The sequence below is a fragment of the Callithrix jacchus genome, chromosome 4 (assembly GCF_049354715.1).
Source record: "Callithrix jacchus isolate 240 chromosome 4, calJac240_pri, whole genome shotgun sequence".
In the NCBI taxonomy this organism is placed as follows: Eukaryota; Metazoa; Chordata; class Mammalia; order Primates; family Cebidae; genus Callithrix; species Callithrix jacchus.
Genome location: NC_133505.1, coordinates 74,271,278 through 74,286,467, shown reverse-complemented (window position 1 = coordinate 74,286,467; position 15,190 = coordinate 74,271,278). Strand labels below are relative to the sequence as shown.

The window sequence follows — 15,190 nt, the reverse complement described above, 5'->3', positions numbered from 1 at the left end:
CGTGGAAAGGTGAGTCTGAGCTGCATTTCCAGACTGATCTTGGTTGCCCACGGAACGGGGAAATTCCCAAGTGAAGAGGAGACGCGGGAAGCCAGGCAGAACGTCCGCCTGGTGAAGCCGGCAGCCGGGGTGGCAGCAGCCGGCCCTACCCAGTGCTCCCCACAGGGCGCGCTTGTCTGGGTGCCCCGTTAAACCGGCAACAGGAGACGTGAGAGGGCTGGACTTGAGACTGAGCTAGACTTGGACAGTGGGCCAGCCAGGGGATCGCAGGGACAGAGCGTTAGGGTTGGCCCAGTGGGACGAACAAAACCGTGATTTCAAACAAGCCCTGGGCAGACGGCCCGAGACGCTCGGAGGGGGAGGGGCGTACACCATTACTGAGGCAACCCACCCCAACTGAGATACATGCCCATTGCTGACGCAGCCAGCCGGTGCCGAGGCAACCTGTCTCTACTGAGATACACGCCCACTGCTGACGCAGCCTGCCATTGCTGAGGCAACCCGCTACAACAGAGAGACTCCGCCGCAGGGCATGGCAGAGAACAGCAGAACAGCGGAGCCAGGGTGAGCCTCACAACAGCAGGGCGGAGCCTCGGCAGCCAAACAGTGGCTAGTCTGCATCCTAGCTGGGCAGGACCTCAACGGACATCCAAAAATAAAGCCCAAACCCCTCAACACAGAGCATTTGAGGAAAAAAAAGGGTTTTTTAATGAGCTCTGTTGCTGCAGAATCAAACATAGCAGCCTAACAGCCCTGAATGAACAACAGAGCTCACAGCTCAGCAATTAAGCCCCTATAAAGTACAAACTGTCTCCTCAAGCAGCTCCCTGCCCCTCTATATCCAAAAGACTGACATTAGGCAGCCATCATCCTGGGACAAAGATAGCAGAAAAAGAAACTGGTAGCATCCCTCACTGTGCCACAGCTGCTAGAGGTGCACCCCAGACAAGCAGGGTCTGGAACAGACCTCAGCAGTCGTACAGCCAAGGGGCTAGACTGGTAGAAGGAAAACCAAACAAAAGAAATACTTCATCATCAACACTCCGGGTGTCCACTCAGAGACCCAATCGAAAAGTCAGCAACTACACAGATGACCAGCGGAAAAATCCACAAAGATGGGAAGAAACCAGCGCAAAAAGGAGGAAAACACCTGAAACCAGAACACCTCGCCTCCTAGAAAGGACCAAAACTCCTCACCAGCAAGGGAACAAAGCTGGATGGAGAATGACTGTGACGAAATGACGGAATTAGACTTCAGAAGATGGATAATGAGAAACTTTTGTGAGCTAAAAGATCATGTATTAAATCAATGCAAAGAAACTAAGAACCTTGAAAAAAGATTTGAAAAAAGATTCGAGGAAATGATAACAAGAATGGATAACTTAGGAATATGAATGAATTAAAGGAGCTGAAAAACACAATACGAGAACTTCGGGAAGCATGCACAAGTTTCAATAGCCGAATTGACCAAGCAGAAGAAAGAATATCTGAAGTCGAAGACCAACTCAATGAAATAAAACGAGAAACCAAGATTAGAGAAAAAAGCGCAAAAAGGAATGAACAAAGTCTCCAAGAAATGTGGGACTATGTGAAAAGACCTAACCTACGTTTGATAGGTGTACCAGAAGGGGACGAACAGAACAAATCCAAGCTGGAAAATACTCTTCAGGATATCATCCAGGAAAACTTCCCCCACCTAGCAAGACAGGTCAACACTCAATTGCAGGAAATACAGAGAACACCACAAAGATATTCTGCAAGAAGAGCAACCCCAAGGCACATAATCAACAGATTCAACAGGGTTGAAAAAAAGGAGAGAATACTAAGGGCAGCCAGAGAGAAAGGTCAGGTCACCCACAAAGGGAAGCCCATCAGACTCACAGCAGATCTCTCGGCAGAAACACTACAAGCCAGAAGAGAGTGGGGGCCAATATTCAACATTCTTAAAGAAAAGAACTTTCAACCCAGAATTTCATATCCAGCCAAACTGAGCTTCAGAAGTGAAGGAAAAATAAAATCCTTTGCGAACAAGCAAGTACTCAGAGATTTTGTCACCACCAGGCCTGCTTTACAAGAGCTCCTAAAAGAGGCACTACACATAGAAAGGATCAACCAGTACCAGCCATTCCAAAATCACACTGAATGCTAAAGAGCATCAACATAATGAAGAATCTACAACAACTAACAGGCAAAACAGCCACTTAGCATCAAAATGGCAGTATCAAATTCACACATAACAATATTAACCCTAAATGTAAATGGACTAAACGCACCAATCAAAAGACACAGACTGGCAAATTGGATAAAAATCCAAAACCCATCAGTGTGCTGTATACAGGAAACCCATCTCACATGCAAGGATACACAAAGGCTCAAAATAAAGGGATGGAGAAAGATTTACCAAGCAAATGGAAAGCAAAAAAAAGCCAGGAGTTGCGATTCTCATCTCTGATAAAATAGACTTTAAAGCAACAAAGATCAAAAGAGACAAAGAAGGCCATTACATAATGGTAAAAGGATCGATACAACAAGAAGAGCTAACGATCCTAAACATATATGGACCCAACGCAGGAGCACCCAGATACATAAGGCAAGTTCTTAATGACTTACAAAAGGACTTAGACTCCCACACAATAATAGTGGGAGACTTTAACACTCCACTGTCAATACTAGACAGATCAACCAGACAGAAAATCAACAAGGATATCCAGGGCTTGAACTCAGACCTGGAGCAAGCAAACCTGACAGACATTTACAGAACTCTCCACCCCAAATCCACAGAATACACATTCTTCTCAGCACCACATCACACCTACTCTAAAATTGACCACATAATTGGAAGTAAAGCACTGCTCATCAAATGCAAAACAACTGAAATCATAACAAACAGCCTCTCAGACCATAGTGCAATCAAGTTAGAACTCAGAATTCAGAAACTGACCCAGAACCGCACAGCTTCATGGAAACTGAACAACTGGCTCTTGAATGTTGACTGGGTAAACAATGAAATGAAGGCAGAAATAAAGAAGTTCTTCGAAACCAATGAGAACGAAGACACAACATGCCAGAACCTCTGGGACACATTTAAAGCAGTCTCTAGAGGAAAGTATATAGCAATAAGTGCCCATATGAGGAGAATGGAGAGATCCAAAATTGACACCCTATCGTCAAAATTGAAAGAGCTAGAGGAGCAAGATCAAAACAACTCAAAACCCAGCAGAAGACAAGAAATAACTAAGATCAGAGCTGAGCTGAAGGAGATTGAGACACGAAAAACCCTTCAAAAAATCAATAAATCCAAGAGCTGGTTTTTTGAAAAGATCAACAAAATAGAGAGACCACTAGCCAGATTGATTAAAAATAAAAGAGAGAACAACCAAATAGATGCAATAAAAAATTATAAAGGGGAAATCACCACAGATTCCACAGAAATTCAAACCATCATCAGAGAATATTACAAACAACTATATGCGCATAAACTAGTAAACCTGGAAGAAATGGATAAATTCCTGGACTCCTGTGTCCTCCCAAGCCTAAACCAGGAGGAAGCTGAAACTATGAATAGACCAGTAACAAGGTCTGAAGTTGAGGCAGAAATTAAGAGCCTACCACACAAAAAAAGCCCAGGTCCAGACAGGTTCACAGCCGAATTCTACCAGACACACAAGGAAGAGCTGGTACCATTCCTTCTAAAACTATTTCAAACAATCCAAAAAGAGGGAATCCTTCCCAAATCATTTTATGAGACCAACATCATCCTGATACCAAAACCCGGCAGAGACCCAATGAGAAAATAAAACTTCAGGCCAATATCCATGATGAACATAGATGCAAAAATCTTCAATAAAATATTGGCAAGCCGATTGCAACAGCAAATCAAAAAACTTATTCATCATGATCAAGTAGGATTCATCCCAGGGATGCAAGGCTGGTTCAACATACGCAAGTCTATCAACGTAATTCACCACATAAACAGAACCAAAAAAAAAACACCACATGATTATCTCAATTGACGCAGAGAAGGCATTTGACAAAATTCAACAGCCCTTTATGCTAAAAACCCTCAATAAACTCGGTATCGATGGAACGTATCTCAAAGTAATAAAGGCTATTTACGACAAACCAACAGCCAATATCATACTGAATGGGCAAAACTGGAAGCATTCCCTTTGAAATCTGGCAGTAGACAAGGATGCCCTCTCTCACCACTCCTATTCAATATAGTACTGGAAGTTCTAGCCAGAGCAATCAGGCAAGAAAAAGAAATAAAGGGTATTCACATAGGAAAGGTGGAAGCCAAATTGTCTCTATTTGCAGACGACATGATAGTATACCTAGAAGACCCCATCACCTCAGTGCAAAAACTCCTGAAACTGATAAGCAACTTCAGCAAAGTCTCAGGATATAAAATCAATGTGCAAAAATCACAAGCATTCGTCTACACCAATAACAGACTTAAAGAAAGCCAAATCAAGAGCGAACTGCCATTCGCAATTGCTACAAAAAGAATAAAATACCTTGGAATACAACTCACAAGGAACGTAAGAGACCTCTTCAAGGAGAACTACAAACCACTGCTCAACGAAATCAGAGAGGACACAAACAGATGGAGAAACATTCCATGTTCATGGTTAGGAAGAATTAATATCGTGAAAATGGCTATACTGCCCTAAGTAATTTACAGAATCAACGCTATCCCCATCAAGCTACCATTGACTTTCTTCACAGAACTGGAAAAAACCACCATGAACTTCATATGGAACCAAAAGAGAGCCTGCATAGCCAAGTCAATTCTAAGCAAAAAGAACACAGCGGGGGGCATCACACTACCGGAATTCAAACTATACTACAAGGCTACGGTAATCAAAACAGCATGGTACTGGTACCAAAACAGAGATATAGACCAATGGAACAAAACAGAGGCACCGGAGGCAACACAACATACATACAGCTATACAATCTTTGATAAACCTGACAAAACAAGCAAGGGGGAAAGGATTCCCTGTTTAACAAATGGTGTTGGGAAAACTGGCTAGCCATGTGCAGAAAGCAGAAACTGGACCCCTTCCTGACACCTTACACTAAAATTAACTCCAGATGGATTAAAGACTTAAACATAAGACCTGGCACCATAAAAACCCTAGAAGGAAATCTAGGCAAAACTATCCAGGACATAGGAGTAGGCAAGGACTTCATGAACAAAACACTAAAAGCATTGGCAACAAAAGCCAAAATAGACAAATGGGACCTAATCAAACGTCACAGCTTCTGCACGGCAAAAGAAACAGTCACTAGAGTGGATCTGCAACCAACAGAATGGGAAAAAATTTTCGCAGTCTACCCGTCTGACAAAGGGCTGATATCCAGAATTTACAAAGAACTCAAACAGATTTACAGGAAAAAAACAAACAAACCCATTTAAAAGTGGGCAAAGGATATGAACAGATACTTTACGAAAGAAGACATATATGAGGCCAACAATCATATGAAAAAATGCTCATCGTCACTGGTCATCAGAGAGATGCAAATCAAAACCACATTGAGATACCATCTCACGCCAGTTAGAATGGTGATCATTAAAAAATCTGGAGACAACAGATGCTGGAGAGGATGTGGAGAAAAAGGAACACTTTTACACTGTTGGTGGCAGTGTAAATTAGTTCAACCATTGTGGAAGACAGTGTGGCCATTCCTCAAGGCCTTAGAAATAGAAATTCCATTTGACCCAGCAATCCCATTACTGGGTATATATCCAAAAGTCTGTAAATCGTTCTACTATAAGGACACATGTACACGAATGTTCATTGCAGCACTGTTTACAATAGCAAAGACCTGGAATCAACCCAAATGCCCTTTGATAATAGACTAGATTGGAAAAATGTGGCACATATACACCATGGAATATTATGCAGCAATCAGAAATGATGAGTTTGTGTCGTTTGTAGGGACATGGATGAATCTGGAGAACATCATCCTCAGCAAACTGACACAAGAACAGAAAAGGAAACACCGCATATTCTCACTCATAGGTGGGTGATGAAAAATGAGAACACATGGACACAGAAAGGGGAGTACTAAACAGTGGGGTCTATTGGGGGGAAAAGGGGAGGGCCAGTGGGAGGGGGAGGTGGGGAGGGTTAGCCTGGAGAGAAATGCCAAATGTGGGCGAAGGGGAGAAGAAAAGCAAAGCACACTGCCATGTGTGTACCTACGCAACTGTCTTGCATGCTCTGCTCATGTACCCCAAAACCTAAAATCCAATTAAAAAAAAAAAAAAAGATCACACAACTAGGAGAACTGGCAGATTTAGGATGCTTAAGTCTACCTGGCTTAAAATGCCTTCTCTTAACCATCCCCATCTGAGACTGATATCTCCCAAAGAAGCAGGTTGAACACTGAATCTTTAGGGCAGGAGGCAGTCTGTTTCAAAGGGTATCAGGCAGAACTGAATGGATAGCTATAAATACATGTTCAATATTTTTTCTCAGAAATTGAAAACATATAGGCATTTAGAAGTCAGGCATGTACCTAAACGTATACATAAGCTGGGACTATGGCAAAAGAAAGTCATGGGACAAATAGGTAAATTAGAGAGTGCTTGGCCCAAGTTAAGGTATTCAAATTCAAGGTTTTATATTTTAAAAAAACACAATTTTGACAAAACAAAAACATCTTCCATTAGAGTGATTATAACCTACTAGTTTGGCCCATGTTTACTAATTCTCTCTATTCAAACTGTAGAACCAAAACTTAACATCTTTGTAAAGAGTAAATAACTACAAGATGAAGTCAAAGAAAACATAACAGAGAATGGGACTTTAGTGCTTCAAGATGGAGAATTTTTGTGTCTTTTGAAAGTTTAAATTAAAAGACACAGCCCATTATGTAATACAATGCTCCATACATAAAGAACCATGAGATAATTTCCTCTTAAATAATACTAAGAAAATGTCTGACCATCCCAAATAACTTAGAGACTTCCCTTTATTTATCAGTGAGGACTTTTGCTTTACTCCTAGGTCAATTAAGACTCAATATAGTATCTATCTTTGTTCTTTCACAGTTGCTTAGTATTTCTCAAAATATTAATTGTTGTATGCTTGTTATAAACTCTGAAATTTATTTTATAATATTTTGGTATTCTCAATATACTATATATATGTCAGTTAGTATAACCTGTAATTCTAGGAGTAGTCCGAGAATGCATAGACTAGTTGGTCAGCTGGCTTTATATTTGGAAGGCCCATATAGGACAACTACAGATCCTTCTTATGAGGTATATCTAGGCACCATCAACACTTTACCCATTATCAAACTGAATATGAAAGATTAGTCTTTATTGATGAACTAGTGTCTGATTAATCATTAATAAATGTATTAATGGATTGAAGATATGTGTATTGTGGAAAACAGTTAAACACTCCTTACTCTTAAAAGAACTGTACATAAGATTCCACTGAGGCCTCTATTCCATATATTTTAGCGATGGGGTCCACAGTTTTATCCATAATCATTCTGTGTCCAGACATTGGATTAGGAGGATTTCTGACTGAATAACACTGAATAAAGGGCACAGAATCCTGCTCCTAGAATCTTGCTATGTCCACCTCAAGTGAATATTACATACAAAGTGGGTGAAAGTAACTAAAAGGTCAAAGACCTAGACCCTCATTGAGCTTCCTTGATAGGTTTTGATCCTGATTTGCTAATGAGGGATTATCTAATAAATATATAAATATGTGATCAAATTTGGACTTAGACTTGCTTCTGTTATAACCTGGTAGTGAGGTTGTGAGAGCGAAGCTATCTCCCAGCACTTTGAACTTCTTGGGTGGTCATACTTGTCTAACCAAAAAAACAAGAGTTTTGCCAAATTTGTCTTCTATCAGTTAAAAAGAGTACTAATGAAATCTCCAATATGACAAAACACCTTAAAGTCCTTTGAAGCAACAGCAGTATATTCTTTTGTCATTAAGAAAACTCTATTCTCTCAATTTATCTGTTTCCAAAATATTCCTTGCTTCCTGCAAAGGAGTAGTACCAAAAATAGTCTATTCAGCTCAACGAAAAAACATATGCATACTTTATGGTGTAAAGGAAACTTTCTACAAATAAATAACATTTGAGCAATACAAAGACATCCTGGTAGAAATTTTAAATGAGCAAAGAGATGAAAGGGCAATATCACTTTATGAGAAAACTCACAATACAATGAAGTGAATTATAATTAAATTTTACAACTGTCTTTTAAGAAGAGATATAATAAATTGTACTTGGCTCCTTACTTTGTTGTCAGCAATTGGATATACAGTTAAAAAACTGAATACATTCATTTTCTACAATCGATTATTTCAGCTTGTTTCTATCTAAGTTCAAAAGGAAGCAGAGATACTCAGAAGCGAGATAATCGGGTCAATTATATTACAATAAGCAATTCAGAGAATGGCCCTCATATGACACTTCAAAACTGTTCTGGACATCAACATCAGATACCAGCTTTTTCATATAAACTAGCCCTGACAAATCTCTGAAGGAGCATCAAATAATTTGTTCATCAAGAAGCTCTCTCAGGTGTTTACATTTTCTAAGACGGGAATACTGAAGCATCAATCAAAATTTATCAAGGAAGTCAAAGATACAAATCTGATCAATTAAAAAATGCCCACAGAAGCAAAGGGATCCTACACAAAACCTAAATAAAATACTTTAGCCACCAATCAATATTTTACATTTTCAAAAAAATAGTTTCTTGTAGTTTATGCACATCATAAGTTTACCTAGACAACATACTTTGTACCTTTCTCTTCCATTGTCTTGGGGGAAACCATGAATCCCAACTACAGTCAAACAGGTGTAGCCTTTCACATACCAAATTCTCATATATTATATAAAAATAGAGTCAATTTAACCTAATTCAACTAATAAAACACATGATTATGATTATTTTCCCTAGAAATCTTGATACTGTTTCGAGTGACTAAGAATAAAATCCCAGTATTTTGTATATTTCTCTTCTAGTCACTCTAATGTGAATTTCCTAGGCTTATAAGAACATCTACTCAGAGCTGGTAAAGCAAAATTAATATAGCATAAGAGGAAACCAATAATTTTCTTCATCAATACTAGCACTTATTGCCCACTCCTCCCCACATGCATTAATAACTATAGCAGCACAAATTAGCATGAGTCAATCTGATACAAAACCACTGTGATTCCAAAACTACATAGAAGTTATTGTATAATTAATATACTTGGGGATAAACTACATCAAACTCTTATTTTGCTACTAAGTCAATACTAGCTCTTCCTCAAAATCAGAAATGAAAGGTAAACCAAATTCATCTTGTCTATGGTATTCATAATATTTGCAGATCTCAAAAGACATTATTACAAAAAAACTAGGAAATTGAAAACCCATGAAGGTCAAACTGGGCAGACAGAATGTAGTTTCTTGAGATAAGTTTAGTTTCTAAATATAGCTGGCATTTAGACCTACACAATATGTTAGACACTAGCTGCATGTAGCCATTGAACATTTGAAATGTAGCTAGTTCAAATTAAGATGTAAGTATAAAATATGCTCCAGATTCTAAAGACTTAAAAAAATTGTAAAATATTGCATTAATAATTTTATATTATGTCTTAAAATGGCAATGTATATATACTGAGATAAATATATATTACAATTAATTTTATCTTTTTTAAACTTGTAAAATGTGTCTACTAACATAATTTAAAGTACATATGTGGCTTGCATTTGTGTCTTACATTGTATTTCTATTGCACATCAGTGATTTAGACCATAACCACTAAAACGTGAAGTACACCTTGTAGAAATGTTTCTAGTAACATTTGGCTCAGAACTTTGCCAAACAGCATGAAACAGTTTTAAAAGCATATTTTATACTATGGATCATGCAGTTTTTCATAGTCTAAGGAGAGATATAACTCCAGAGTGTTTGGAGGATAAAAAATGACAGAAAGGGAAGAATATTTGATGAGAAAAACTTATACTCTGAGCTCAAGTTGGCTCTAGCTTGACTTTTTCTGGTTCCTGATCCCAATAAATAATTCCTATTTCAGAGGAAAGCTCTCTTTTTCTGGGTGGAGGTTGAAGGGCAAGTAGTTAAAAAATTGAAAAGAGGTATTAACAAGTATATGAACATTTCTAACAGATCGGAGGCCCAGCCCAAGTGAACAATCAAAAAAGAAAGAATGACATGAGTAATTTAATGATTCCTTAAGGTTTACAGTCCCTTCTCATCCTCTTTATCCCTACTTCCTTCCTATCACTGCCTTTTCGTTTCCCTTTTTCTTTTCACTTACATCCATGTTTACCCTCGGTTTTTGTGCTGTTAGTTATTTTGTACTTTTCACCCACTTCTGATTGGCATCCCTCTCACCTTTAGTCATTCTCTCTCTCTGTTTTTCTTTACTAGATATTTACTTTTAAAATTTGTATTAAATGTCTATAACATGAACCTGAACTACATTTTAATAGTCTTTACTTTCTTTCAGATTCTTTCTTTAAGATGAAAAGACACAGGAAATAAAGGGAGGAAAATTGAATACTCAAAGACATGAAAGTAATTGTTATTTCTACAGGGCCCTTGATGGGGTTTTCATTTTTGTTTTGTCCTTCAGTGTTAGTGGTCTTCCCCTTGGGCCCTTCCCCTGGCATCGAGCAATGTGAGCCAAGAAGCATTCATCAGAATCACTGAAAGCTGTCTCCTAGGCCCTACCCAGACCTGGAATTGAACTGTTTGGGTGGCAATCACCAGTCTTGGGAATGTAGGTCAGCAAACTAAACTGACTACCCATTATCCTTGACATTAATGCATGTCCTATGAATATATAATACATGAAAAGAACCTACTGAAGTATGTTTGATTATTTTTAAATGATGGCTTATGTGAAAAAATTTAATTATTTGCTTTCATATTTTAAAATTATAAAGCTGAAGAATAATAGGCCTGAAGCTATGTGATTGATTGACAAATAATCAAAGTGGTATTTAACAGAATCCCTTTGAGGTAAGTTAACTTTAAATTGCTATTATGGGTTTCTTAAAATACATTTCAGAATAGTAAAGACAATCATTTCCGGGAAAAAAACATGGTCATTCAAATCATATAAATTGGTTCATTCATGTAAAGAGATAATATACTTTTACATTCTGCTAAGTATCAAAATATCTTTAGGTTAATCAAAAATTTTGAAAGGCATAAAATCTAAAGTAATTTTCATTTAACACTCTCTTCAATTACTGCCTATAGATTTTTTTGGGGTGGATTTTCAAGAGAGATGCTATACTTGTAAGCAATTTATAGTTGCCTTTAAGGAATCAATGTGTTAATAAATTAGACCAAAAACACAAGCCTTCTATCCTATTACGACTAGATCTTATTACAATTAGATTAATGAATTGAAATATGCACTTTTGAGGTCCCAAGGCTTTGAACTCATAGAGCTTTGATATAATGTTTAATAAACATACAAGAGGTTTTACTCTTGTGAACAACCTCTCAATCCACAGGAAATTAAGCCAAGAGTATATATTTCTGAACTGGAAAAGACAATGTTTTTATTCAGAAACCAATAAAAAGTTTTGCTTTAAATATAATTTTGTCAGAAGTTCTCCATTTTAGAATGAATGTTTAGATTATCAATCACGAACTATATGCCAAAACATAAACACACAAAAAGAATCAGAGTAATTACCAGTCATACCTTATTATGTGTCTGAGTCTGTCCAACCAGTATGAGGATGTTGGATGAGATGATAGACAGGCAGAAGTTAATTAGTATTATGGACCTCTCAGAGCGTATGTACCTAGCCAGAGAGAAAAAAGTTGTCAAACTTTAAACTCCAACAGAAAGATGAAGAATTCTGTATTGTGCAAATTGATGAAATTCATCTGGAAAAATAAGTACTGTAGCACAGCAATATTTACAAAAAGAATAATTTTTAAAATAAAATATTATTTTTAAACACCCAATTTTACAGTGGTATTACATTTGCAAGAGTCCTTTAGAATTTTTTTTCTTCCTTAGACATTGATGTAGACAATACGGCATTTCTGATAGAGCCTAAGCCGCCCATCTGTTGTCATGGTACACTTTTTTCCTTCTAGAAATATAAAGCTTCTTGAAAATATAGCAATTAGTATAATACCTTTATATACATGTGTATGTGTATGTGTATGTTTAGCATTATCATATGAATCAACCAATAAAACTGAGAACCAAATAAAAAAACACACAAATTCTGAAGTATTATTGTTACTTACTAGAAGGATACCATTAATTTTATGAAACTAGGAACACTTTTATCCATTCAACCATTTTAATGTAATTAGGTTGTTACTCTTGATATTTTTCCTGAACAATTGTTCCAAAAAATGAATATTTATTTCTAAAAATGAATCCAATCCACAAATGATAATTCCCTATTAGGCTGGAAAATCACTTGACATCTGCCATATTTTACCCTTATGAAGAAGTGTTTATATACAGTCTGTTATATAGTTGTTAAGTGCACCAAGAATGTAAGCCACAGAGAAAACTGCTCAGAATCAAATGTTCTACCAGCTGTTTACCCTGAACGAGTAACAGCTATTTTGTTTTACGTATTCTGTGGTAAATCGCTGAGTGACAGTAACAAAGACACCATTGTATTTGCCATTTGTTTAGGTCTGTTCAATGCATATTATAACATGGAATCACATTCTACAGCAGGCGTGAACTTTTCTATGCAGTATTAGACAGGAGTGCCAAAGATCTGGAGGTGTTCTGGGAAGTAAAAATCTACCAAACTGCTCTGTCTCTCTCCCTGTCTTTGAAGACTATTAACGTAGAAGCCCCACATTCTATCATAGTTTTCCAAAAAGAATGTAAAAGTAAGAATAACAATAAAATACAAAAAGGAGTTTTTGTAATATAAAATACATTCTATTTGGTCACAAAACAAACGGAAATGGGACTAACTTAGATCAAATATCAACACAAAATGGCCTCGAGGTTGCTGAACCTCATTCCTGTATCATCAGTAGCAAATATAATAAACCACACACAGAGATATCGAAGACATCAACTATTAAGTTGTTCCTTTTTTGTGGGTGGGAAAGGTAATATAAAAAGGTAAAGTCTACATAAAATTAACTCTTTGTATGATGTTAATGACTTCCATGAAAGCATAAGTACACAGATGACATTATGAAAAGGGTTTCAGTGAAACTTTTTGTTCTGTAAATAGACAAAAATATGGTAATGAAAGACCAAGAACTGAGTAGTCTGAAGTTTTAATATGTTTCTATTTTTATCAAAGATGAGTCCTACTGTTGCCTGCAAAATTACTATGAAATATCTCAACTTTCACAAATTTCTTTACCATGTTTGATTTTGTGAACAAGATTTAAGAATGCTTTATGTTAATACAGTGATTACAAAGACATGCTTCATTAATTTACCATGTAAAAATATAACTATACCAAACTTATCTGTAGGTAAAGGGAATATAACCTAATGTATTAAATTTTTGATGAACATTTCTGATGAACTACATACAACATCAACAAATTTAAAAATTGCATATTATGTATAAAATACTTGAGATGCTTGTACACTTCACAACTCATTAGAAATCAAAACTTTTAAACTTTTTACTTAGAATAAAGGATGGTAGGAACCTAATATGCTTACTACCATACAGTAATATTATACACTACATAATATATACCCTACATGTATTATGGTATCCTTTTAGTAAGCAAGAATAATACTTCATGATTGTGTGTGTGTGCGTGTGTGTGTGTGTGTGTTTTCTTTTTGGTTCTCAAAGTTTCTATTAGTGTTTCTATAGGTGTTTATATAAAGGACTGAATTCATCATGTTATCAAGATTCACTTAATAATTCATGAGTCTTGACACTTCTTTCAAATTACTAATATTGCTTCAATTCTTCTATTTGTAGGCAATGAGATGATGACTACTAACTCTTATGGATTTAGATTTGTGTTGTTTCTTGGAACTCTCTTTCATAATTCTCAAGTTCATCTTAAGTTTTAATAGATCCTTTGAATTATTTTGGTAATTCTTAGGAATCTATTGTAGTAGTGACTTTCCTGAACTTTTTGCATTAAAGAAAACTTTATTATGGACTAATTAATTTTATGTTTCCTTGTCTAAATATACACATCACCTATCCTGACAATGTACATGCTAGTGTTAGTGATATGTATTGAGGGGTAAAGAGAAGTTGGAGTTGGTGCCTGAACCCTAAACGCAGAGAAATGAAATTCAGTTCTAAATAATTCAGTGGGTATTAATTATGTTGCTGTCATGATTATCTAATTCCTAGTTTTCAAATGCTGCCTTATTTTTGAAGAACTGTGATTTAAACAATTGTGGTAGTGGAAGTTGTCTTCTTTTCAATGTTTATCCATCTTGCTTTTGCATTACCAAGACAATGTCTACTTGAGTGAACCCTGAACCCAAGATTCTGCTGTCTACAATGTGATGCTTAAACTAAGCATTTCTTTCACTTCCTGGAGTTGGACATATTTTATCAGATTGCCCCACTTCATCAGTGTTTCACTACTAGATAAATCCTTCACAGGAAGGCAGGATTTCTGTCATGTACCAGTGCTAATGAATAAATAAATATATATTTTTTACTTTTGTATAAAGCATAAAAACTTTTCATATCTTTGACAATTTAAATATCTTTGCCAATTCTTACTCTCAAAAGAGTAAAAATTATAATGATGAACATTTTCTTTAAAGAATGAAGTAAAATGGTCTATGTAAAATAAAATTATAATTCATTTTTCAACTGGATTATTTTTATTTTAAGTAAATAGAGATTAATAGATTTCTGAGGCAGAAACATCTACTTTTGTAATTCTAATATTACAGACATTCAGAAAATATTAGGTAATTTTCTATATACTAACATAGTTCAAAATATTTAGATTATTTTTCAATGATAAAAATGTTTAACATTTAAAAATTTTAAAATCCATTAGAAAAATCCATTAGTTTGGCCATATGGCTATGTATTTTATCAATACGTGAGTAGACAATAAACTTCACAGGTCTAATTCTTAGTAACACAATCAAGAACAAATGTTTAAAAATACTAGATTTTCATATATCAAGGATATGCAAGTTCAACTACTGTAGAACAAAC

At 36.2% G+C, this 15,190-nt stretch overlaps 1 protein-coding gene across 7 annotated transcripts in view; it reads right to left on the bottom strand.

Annotated features, from left to right (window-relative positions):
- ADGRB3 (adhesion G protein-coupled receptor B3) overlaps nt 1-15,190 on the bottom strand; it is a 771,381-nt gene that overhangs the window by 147,259 nt on the left and 608,932 nt on the right. For all 7 annotated transcript variants that reach the window (XM_078369486.1, XM_002746712.7, XM_008994633.5 and 4 more), the window contains one exon: nt 11,731-11,833. In XM_078369486.1, the coding sequence (XP_078225612.1) occupies nt 11,731-11,833 (103 nt within the window). The remainder of the gene's footprint in view (nt 1-11,730; nt 11,834-15,190) is intronic.